At 39.1% G+C, this 10,440-nt stretch overlaps 1 protein-coding gene across 1 annotated transcript; it reads left to right on the top strand.

The window, feature by feature from the left end:
• Positions 1–5,566: 5,566 nt before the first annotated feature.
• On the top strand, positions 5,567–8,711 carry LOC106901104 (arg8-vasotocin receptor-like). Its single transcript, XM_014963462.1, has 2 exons — positions 5,567–6,635; positions 7,730–8,711. The coding sequence occupies exons 1-2, from the start codon at positions 5,720–5,722 to the stop codon at positions 7,927–7,929; spliced, it is 1,116 nt and encodes a 371-aa protein (XP_014818948.1). The 5' UTR covers positions 5,567–5,719; the 3' UTR covers positions 7,930–8,711.
• The last annotated feature ends 1,729 nt before the right edge of the window (positions 8,712–10,440 follow it).

A 10,440-nucleotide genomic window follows, 5' to 3' on the forward strand; every position in this document is an offset into this window, starting at 1 on the left:
ACTCGTGTGTAGCTTTCACATCTCCTATATGAAAGAATCCATATGCTACCCATTATAGTGCTTCCGAAAGGAGTTCTCCTTACATTTCATGGTACTGGTATGTATTTACATTACTTAATACATCTTCTCAAATCTGTTCTGTATTGGTAGGGCAATTTCAATGCAATACTATGTTAACTTTTTAAATCTAACTAAATGTTTTATATAAAAACATATTAAGAAGTAAATGTTTCTACCATCTTCTTGATATCTGAAACATTTACTGCACACTCAAGTCCTTTCCATCCTATAAGGTCTATGGTAGCTTGTTTTTACATTCTAATGTTTGAAAAGAAATAAAATCATGTCAGCATTAAGGAAATAATTTTTGATTTCTCTAAAATCCTCTAAAGACGTAGCCGACCACGTGAAAATTTATTTTTCTTAATTAATTGTTTTTTGTGACTTGACAAGCACAGTGGCAATAGTCTACTAGCTCTTCAGATCTCCAAAATTTGACAGAGAAAAGAGGCAGACCTGGGTTTCTTAAATCAAAAGCAGGCAGCAGTATTTTCCACTTGATCTTTTCTTAAATAGGAACTTTTTAGAACTTGTTTATGCATTCCAAAGTAAAGGAGTGCAAACCTATTATCTTTGCAAGTTGTATTTAATAAGTAATGTCTGTCATAAGATGAAATGGTTTCTGTTTTTTTAGAAGTGGGGGGGGCTTTTAACACTAAAATGCACATATTTCTGCTTCAGCATGTATTCCTTGCCTGGCTTGGCAAAAAGCATCTACAATACACTGCAATTCATGCAGTTTTTGGAAGACAAGGATTGTTCAGTTGGGCAAAGATTTGATTAACGAGTAATCTAATACCAGCCTATAAGTACTTTAAGGACATCTATGGAATTGATGGAACCAATTATTCTCAGTGGTGGCAAGTGATCTAATAGGAGACAGCAGCCACTGTGAGAGGTTCTGAAGGCTCCTCAGGAAGTAATTCTTCACAAAGAGCACTGGAGTCGGCTGCCCAGAGAGGTGGAATTTCCATACTTGCATGATTTCAAGACCCGGCTGGACAAAGCTATGTCTGACCTGACCTAGTGGTGTCGATAGTCTCATTTCAACAGGCAGTTAAGCTCTGGAGGAAGACCTCAAGGTGTCCCCTCCAACCAACATTTTGATGATTCAGTGATTCTATGATTAACATACTCTCTTCCAACCAATATTTCTACGATTCAGTGATGCTACAATTAAGGTACTCAGGCTAGTATAGTCAGAATTGTTTCCACAGGAGAAATTGTTTCTGAGATTTGCCTAAATCCTATCTTTGAAAATATTTCCTTGAACAATAAAGTGACTTGAAATGATTACCCAACTACAAGTACAGAAAAAATGCTTACTTGATTTACATCTCATGTAGGCTCAGTAAATTCAGATGGATTACTTGACAGTACCACAGATTTGGAGTATCAAATGCCAGAGAATGGATGAGGGAATTGTTAATTGCATAATGTTGGAATTTTGCAAATTACAACAATAATAACAAAGTAGGCAATATCTCATCTTCCGATATAATATTTTAAAAATAATACACTTAGTAAACTCCATGGAAAGAGTTGATAAAGTTAAATTGTTCCACAATCGATAGGGTAAAGCCTATACTAAATGAGCCTTGGGCCATCTCAGATACTCTAGGGCAACTCAAACAGTACTTTGTACCTACATTTAGGTGCTGAAATGAAGCCTTGATTCCCTTTGGATGTGGTGGGAGTTGACACACACAGCTCACACGTAAGCCATAGGCTGAGGGAAGTGCCTATTCCCCTCTACTCAGCACTCGTTTTACCACATCTGTAATGCTGCCTCTGGCTGTGGAGCCCCTGCGCAGGAAAGGTGTGATGAGCTTGAAAGAGCTCAGCATAGGGCCACGAGGATCATCAGAAGACAGGAAGATGTTACCTGTTGGGAGAGGCTGAGTGAATTGGCCTTGTGCTCTGCACCAGCGGGGTGCAACAATAAAGGATGAGGTAAAATAGCTGTTTTTGAAAGACTTGGTAAAACCAGGAATATAGATAGCAAGGAAATCTTAGGTCCCTTCTGATGCTGGGAACCCCACTTTTGTGCAGCATTGGACAGACACCAGCAAGCTGCACAGGTGCTGTCTGTGGAGGGGTTCCTCCTCCATCCCATGCCATGGAGCCTTTTATTTTGTGCAGCATACTCATGTATCTTCTCCTGACAGGCTGGGATGTCATCTCTGTCATAGTATTCACTAGCACAGGGCACAGTCTTTAAGTACAAGGCCCAGTAGAGCAGCCATGTCCTGTTCAGGGTCACTAACTCCTCGAGTACAACATCTTCTGCAAGGCTCTCAGTATACCTTCTTCAACCTGGAGGAGAGACAGCTTCAAGGGGGCTAACAGTGCCCTCTGGTACCTACGGGGAGGCTGACAAGAAGTCCATGCCAGGCTCTTAATGAGGTCACAGCAGAAGAACATGAGATGGTGGTCAGAATCAGGGGAGGGTCTGGTGGCACATAAGGAAGCTTTTCCACAATTAAAATAATTGTGAATTTGTAACTGGTTACCCAGGGAGGTTGTGGGGTCTCTACTTAGGGACGAACCCTAAGTAAACTGGCCTGAATTCAGTGCTGTCCCTGCTTTGAGCAGCTGTGTGCTTCTGTAATTCTAACCAGACACCTAAACTTAAGTCTTACTCCATGAGCTATATCCCTCCCTACTAGCTAATCAACAAACATTAGATGACAGCTGACATTGAGAAATTCAGCAGAAGTTAATTAAGATGTGGCTTTCCACACTACTGAAAGTAAACAATTTAGAAAAAGAATTTAACTTGGACAGATATGGTTTGGAATGAAGCAAAGCTGGGCAGCAGGAGAAGGATAATATTAGAGTAAAAGAACAGCTAAGACTTCTTAAACATTTTCATCTGTTATCCTGTTTTTCTTTTCTCAGTGAATTATAATCCCAGAGTGGATTCAATTTCAATATAACATTATTCTGAATGTCTGCTAGCGTGGATGAGAAAGATGGAAAGGGTACAATTGTAAAGTTACGAAATCATTAACATATATTGAAGTGATTATATGCAAGATGGAGTAGAGTCTTACATCACGAGGACAACTTGTACAAGGAGGGCCACCTCCCTTTTTATAAACATGGCAAAGGCTACTTCTTGCACAGCCTGCTTGCCCTTTACCCTATGTCCTCATGCTGGGTCTGACACCTATTATAGCATGTCTGCTGCCCAGACAGCGTGTGCTGTGTAGGCCTGTACGCCTGGGAAGAGTTGCCTGTTCCCAGGGAGCTTGTTTAGCTACTCTAGGTGTAGGCGCTAAAACAGGCCCAAAAGGTGTGTCTACCCATACATTATGCATTGTGAAAATCATATAAATGTATGCTTCTGGCACTATATTCTGGTTAGTCTTCTAATAGTATCCCAAAAGTGATTTGTGTTGCATATTCTGGTCTTTTTACGTATAATGCCATGATCATCTTTCAGATCATGAAATGTGAATTTACCTTTCATGTCTGACCCTGGGCTCAGTTTTCTGTTGAGCATATTCCTCTTTCAACCCTCTTAGTCCTAGCTCTGCCTAAATGTAGATAGCTACCCGGCATCCTGCAAGAAGAATAAAGATTCCACCTGGCTTTTTGTTAACTCATGGAGTGAGGGTGGGCAAAGGAAATTATTTTGGAGCACACGCTTGAAGCTTTGGAGCACACACATCTCCATCTGAGGCAGAACTGGAGATCAGCCAGCCTGCTCTGCAGCGCAGTGTCTGCCATCAGCAGAATTGCCAGGGATTCATGGTCTGTGGCCAATTCAGTTATTCTTCTGGAAGGTGATGGGTGAAGGGAGGGTGAGGGTATAGGCAAAACCATTTGTTCCCTACAGTCTTGCAGTGCTGTTTCAGGATAAATACCAAACTGGGGGAAAAACTAAAATGAAACAACCTCAGGAATCCAAGTTTCCTACAAACAGGCTTCAATTTAGGAAAAAATTATCAGGTATATTAGATTAAGTTGTTATGACTCTTTGCAACACGGTCATAGAGAAAAGCTGTTGTAGGGTCAGGCAGCTGCAGCAGTGTTCAGCCAAATCTGGATCATGGGTACGTATAGCCGCTGTTGGTGGCAAAGCATCCCGAGGGTGTTGAGCTTCTCTGTCACCTGTTCTCATAGTGTTACCCTTGTTTGAGATATTAACATCAGTCCTGTGCTGGGATGGAAGGGGAAAAGAGAGAGAGAGAGGAGATCATGCTGTTTTCATAAACCATTGTAGTCTCTCTCAGTATCCTGCTTATGAATTTTGCCCATCCTTTGTCTGTTGATACATGAAAACTTTTAGTGCCAGAGGGACAGCAGTCTGTTTGTGAGGCTCCTCGGCTGATTTTATAACACAGTCATGATCACAGAGATTAATCAATGTAGGTGCAGTGTTATGCACTATACATGCGGCACAGTCATACTTTTAACCTTATCGGTTTCCTCTTCAGAAAGACTTCAAATTACCAGTCTCCCAACTGTAACCAAAAGGATATGAGTGCTCTAGCTTCAGACAAGCTTGCATACAAATATACGTTATCTTTCATATTAAATTAACTCATTTTATCTTTTGTGATTAAGAGGGCAGACTGAGGGAGAAAAAATAAGATTAAATCAAAATTGGTCTTCTTATCTGCCAGTAACAATATGCAAAGTCAAACTGGAAGACTGAAGAACAATTAAGTTCTTGTGGTCATGATACAGCTTACTCAATGAAAACAAAAAGGATTAGGTACTGAAAAATGACCTCCTAGCCTTTAGGACTATAGTAGAATAGCGACCCTTGGAAACTGTTTCATTGTAGAGACCTTTTCCTCAGTTGGATTTCCCACTGAATTTTCACTTATTTTTCTATTAAATTCTCAGTAGACTCACAGTCCCATTAGAAGTAATTTATTTCACATGTGTTATTTTTCATTTTGCTGAGAAAAAACCTCTAAGTCTTGACCCCGTTCCTGCAATAAAAAGATTATTTTTAGGGCAGTTAAATTATTTTTTTTTTCTTTCCTTTTTTTTTCCAGAATCAGGTGACTTCAGAAAAGAGAAGGGAAAATAAAAAGCTATGGAAAAAATGCATTTCTTTGTCTATGCTGCATTTAGGATGTGGTCATGCCCCAGGAGCCTAGAGAATTGCAGTTATGATGCTCCTGGGCTCAGGGGCCCAACTTTCCATCTACGTGTAAACATTCCTCCGGCTTCAGCCGAAGCATGCACTTCTGGTTTGCGTAAAAAAAATATTTGCAAGAACTCTCCCGAGTAAGATCATTTAAGCATGATTTTGGCCACAGCTATTTACAAGTTCGGGCTTTGACTAAAGTGAGTAATTGAATTACGTTGAGCCTCTGAAGTTTGCCTTTTATTTATATATTTCCCCCAATTGTGTGGCTCGGTCTGCCATTGGCTGCGGTCCCTGCAGCCTACCCGAGGGCTCTGCAGTTACATAAGGCTCTGCTGGGAGCCTATATAAAGCCTTTTTGCACGCCAGCAAGAGACAGAATTTTATCAAGATCCAGGTCCCACTGCTTTAGTTCGCACAAGCAGGAGGAGATTTGCTTGAAGATAGACCGAAACCTGAAGCCCCGGGCTGGTTTGTTTGCTAGCCAGTACTTCACAGCTGTCAACCTGAGTCGCAAGTGGCAGCTACTGTGAGTAGCTTCTGTGCACTATGAAGAATTTTTCATTTCCTATGCAGGATAACACACATCAGACCGAGAGTCCTTCTCCTCACAGATTCCCGGGTTTGACAAATCAGTCAGATCCTGTTGGAAGACCAGAAAGAGATGAGCAATTAGCTCAAGTAGAGATTGCTGTGCTGGGGGTCATATTTCTGACAGCGTCTGTGGGCAATTTTATTCTCATACTGGTGCTGTGGCGAAGAAGAAAGAAGCTCTCTAGGATGTATGTATTCATGCTTCACCTCAGCATCGCTGACTTAGTGGTAGCCTTTTTTCAAGTGCTGCCTCAACTCATATGGGATATTACAGACGTTTTCATAGGGCCAGATTTCTTGTGCAGAATTATCAAGTATCTACAATTGCTGGGCATGTTTGCCTCTACTTATATGATAGTGGTCATGACAGTGGACAGATATCAAGCAGTTTGCTACCCTATGGTCACTTTCCAGAAGAAGAGAGCTCTCTGGAACATCCCCATTTGCACCAGCTGGTCTATATCACTGATTCTTAGCCTACCACAGGTATTTATCTTTTCTAAGACTGAAATATCTCCAGGTATCTTTGAATGTTGGGCTGAATTTATTCAGCCATGGGGCCCAAGGGCATATGTGACTTGGATTTTTGTAGTTATATTCTTCATTCCCTCAGCCATCCTTGTCATGTGCCAGGTTAAGATTTGCAAAATAATCAAAAGAAATATACATGTGAAAAAACAGAATGAATACGAAGTAACAAATCAGAAGCAAGTCCTGCCATCCCGAGCGAGCAGCGTGAACTGTATTTCAAAGGCTATGATCAAGACTGTAAAAATGACAGTGGTGACAGTTGTTGCGTATGTTCTCTGTTGGTCACCTTTCTTCATTGCACAGCTGTGGTCTGTGTGGTTCCCCAGTGTTGTGACTGAAGGTAAGATACTCTCCATCCTCATTTGTAACTTCATAGCAGGCTAGCACAAAGCTGTATTGCTTTATATTTGCACTTTACTATTGTGTAAAAGTTACATGCGATCATTTGAGTATTATTTGAAAGAAAATGCCGGATTTATTTTATCTGCTTTATTTAATTAGGTACAGAAAACTTCATGTGTTCTGTGATCAAAACATCATATAATGTATTTTGTGTGTGTGTGTATGTTTTGAGTGATTAATGATTTGAAGGTTAATAAACAGCACAGGAAAAAGTAGATCATCTGCTCCGGCAAGGGTTCAGACTTTTAGAGGTTTTAGATATTGTAGGAGCAGTATTTTGGGTTCTTGAGGAAAAAAGGCATAATTAACTATTCAAATTTAAAAAGTAAAGATTTCTTATTTACTGGATAGCACAGTGATGTTATAAGACATCTGATTTTATTTTATTTTTTAATATTGAAATCATATTGATGAAGTCTCTGTAGTACACTATGAAACAAATAAAAGTTGTGAAACAGCTGCTTATAAAGCAAAAAAATCAACCCCGAGAAAGATATCAAAGAATACCATGTTGTAAACAAGATTAATCTTGTCAAACTTTCCCTGTTGCCTTTTTGTGAAAGACAGACTCTGTATGTGACTTTATAAAGTTCACCTATTCTAAACTCAAAGATATAAACCAAAGGAGAAAGAAAAGATAAGAGCTCTGTCTGATGACAAAAAAAGCTTCTGATCTTTGTTTTAAGAATTCTTTCTGTCAGTGAAAATTTCAGTCTTACTGTAGATATATTTATATCAATATCTATATATGTATTTATCTCTATCTATCTAGCAGGTTAGCGATTGCTTTTAAATTTAATGCAGCTACATAAAAAAAGAGCTACATAGAACTACTCAACCCCGAAATGCATGCAATACAGCGTGCTTCATGCCTTCAACAATAACAGACTGCATGGAATAAATGGCAATTTCCTACTACTAGATTAACTAATATATGAGCAGGTACACCAGAAAGCAGCAGACTGTGCAAATGTTCCTTATTTGTACGATCGCTTTATTTACTCTGTTATTCCTTTAACTATTTCATTCTAGGTTCGGCATTCACCATTATCATGCTCCTTGGCAATTTAAATAGTTGCACCAACCCGTGGATTTACATGTATTTTTGTGGCCACATTCCATATTGCACAAATAAGCAGCTGGAAAACACCTCGGCTCAAGAGGAATCAGTGATCACGGGGAGCATTCATCTCGTAGACAGAGACCCTGAGGAAAACAGTACTTCTACATAAATGTTGAATGCTTTTTGTTGTTTTGTTACCCTTGCTATGTTCACAAGGCCTATTGGTATTTTACCACTGTCCCTTGTTTTGTGGGTAAGGAAGCTGGAAAAGTGTCTTTTGTTGTGTAAATATATTTCTCTGCAGTTCTGTAGCATGTGCAAGAAGTTTCTGTGTTGTGCAAGCCTGGCTCAGTACTTCCATCACCACTGTGGTAGCAGAATGAATTCTTGTAAAGACTGACAAAGATACATAAAAATCTCTTAGACATTTTACATCCTAAAGTACTTTCTTTTCTGTGCACAGATTTGTAAATAATAAAATTTTACAACTAATCCAATAAATTGAAACATAATTTAAACGGAATCTGACATAATTAGACTTGAATATGTGTTCAAATTGAACCATGAACCATGAACCATCATTCTGGTGTGATTGGGGGACAGTTTGACAAATCTTGAGAAAGTCTGAAAAATCCATTGCCAGCTATTGTTAATACCTGTTTTCAGTTAACTCTTTATATACTTTTATAAAATGCCTAGCAGCTTAGTATCATTTTTCTAAAAAGAATTCAGTGCCCTTGTGACACTGAACACCTACTTCAGTTTCAAATGCACTTGTGGCTCTCAGGAGGTCAGCAGCAGAGTAGCAGTCCAGGCTTGTGGCTTCACACCACAGGATTTTATCTTCCTTGCATTCCCTGATGTGCAAGCAGTTAACTGAAACTCCCCAGATGTACACGCACATGTATACATATTTTAAATAAAAATAGGCACCAGGAATGTACACTTTCATTTGGTATTCAGATCTATTTTTTCTGGCATGCAATTTATCGACAGAGGGTGCTTAGAACCCCTTCAGGTTCAAATTCGATTATTTCCCCTTTGTGGTAAAAATAAATCTGCATATTTTTATCTCAAAATGCCATTTGCTTGCTAGTTTGTGGGTGGTTTATCCAGGTAGCTATTTATTCCCCTTTCAGTGTCTGCAATTTAATCAGAGTATGGACAGAATATCAGCAAGACACTTTCAGGTGAGAATAGAGCTGCATTCACAGAAATTCTTGGTGATATTTGCATATCATCTGCCTACATTATACTACGTTTCATCAGGGCTACTCACGTTTCATTTTTATTACTGTTAGCAATCTTAAATTTCAATGGAAAGCCTATAAAGTGGGATTTTTATAATAATCTTTAAACTATACTCAAAGAAATATTCATTTAAACTAAATACTTATTGAATTGTGTGAAGTGCTGCTGTACAATGAATAGTTACACTTCAGGTTAATGTGTGGTGATATGACTGAATATTCTATCATTTCTATTTCCCATATAGTTAGACCAGATAGGGATAAAACCACAATATTTCTCTTATTTATGATTTTATATGTCCCAGTCCAACTGGCAAGAACAAATGTCCAGCAAGTAGGAAGAGGAGGAAGGTGGATGAATATAGTACTAGAACCAGACAAGAATGGGAAGAGTCTGCATGAAGTCTCTTATTATAATTGCAATTGATACTTTTTTCTTGCTGTGCCCCCCTGCCCCCTGCCCCCATCTCTTTAATTAATAGTTGGTCTACTCCACATGTCCCCAGTTAGAGCAATTCTCTAACTCAGATAGTGTCTGGGGTATGAACATCCAAGATATAATCTATACCATTGCTAGGATATTTGTTGTATTCAGCCACTGACTTGCTAAAACTTTCATTCAAATTAGCTCTTGGTTAGGTTCTCCCTTATGACTTAATTCAATGGTCAAAGGTGGGGTTTTTTTTTGTTTTTCCACTTCCTTTGATTGCAGTTAGTTACATAGTAAAATATGCAGTGTTGAAGGAAACTATAAATAGAAATGCTTCAAGGAATTACCTGTGTCATTGTACTACTGGATTTGCAGCAAAACACACTGAAAGCCTCAACAGGTATACATTTGCAAGGAAAACAGGCATTCAAATCGCATGCAAATAATCATCCAGACCCAGAACCGACATTAGTCACGGGACTGCTCAGAGACTGCAGTAGAGCCATGTCATTTTATACGACTTGATCTGGCCTCTGATATTTTAAAAGTGTAACTGCTACTACTTTGCATTTCTGCCTTGCTCACGTATTTTTTACTGGCTCTATAAATAATTTGGTAGAGCTTAATTTCTCAAGTAACAGTAGCTCAATGTGTTCTATAAAAATCTGAGAGCAATATTGACTGTCCATATTTCAGATACTTTGATCATGTAATGAATGAAATGTCAGAACTTCTGAAGTTCAATAATGAATGCTCACTGTCTGTAATGTTTGAAACGATGATTTTGTCTCTCAAGTGCTATCTTGCTGATTCTTTTGTTTTCTTTCCCCTGAGGTCAGTTCTGCTGTTAAGAAGAAAAATAAAGGTTACTGTACTACAGTGTCAAACTACAGGCCATGGACACTTTAATTTCAGTCCATCAGGAGGTATCTGAGTGGCAGGTATTCCTGCTTTCTTTTTCTAGCAAAGTGGATTGGGCTGCATTTTCCAGATGTAAGCC

Source organism: Calidris pugnax, unplaced genomic scaffold (genome assembly GCF_001431845.1).
Source record: "Calidris pugnax isolate Ruff unplaced genomic scaffold, ASM143184v1 scaffold44, whole genome shotgun sequence".
In the NCBI taxonomy this organism is placed as follows: domain Eukaryota; kingdom Metazoa; phylum Chordata; class Aves; order Charadriiformes; family Scolopacidae; genus Calidris; species Calidris pugnax.

Bases quoted from the DNA above. Each gene is read 5' to 3' on its own strand.
- LOC106901104 (XM_014963462.1), top strand. From the start codon at position 5,720: ATGAAGAATTTTTCATTTCCTATGCAGGATAACACACATCAGACCGAG. The intron at 6,636-7,729 runs GTAAGATACTCT...ATTTCATTCTAG, and splicing joins CCCCAGTGTTGTGACTGAAG to GTTCGGCATTCACCATTATC.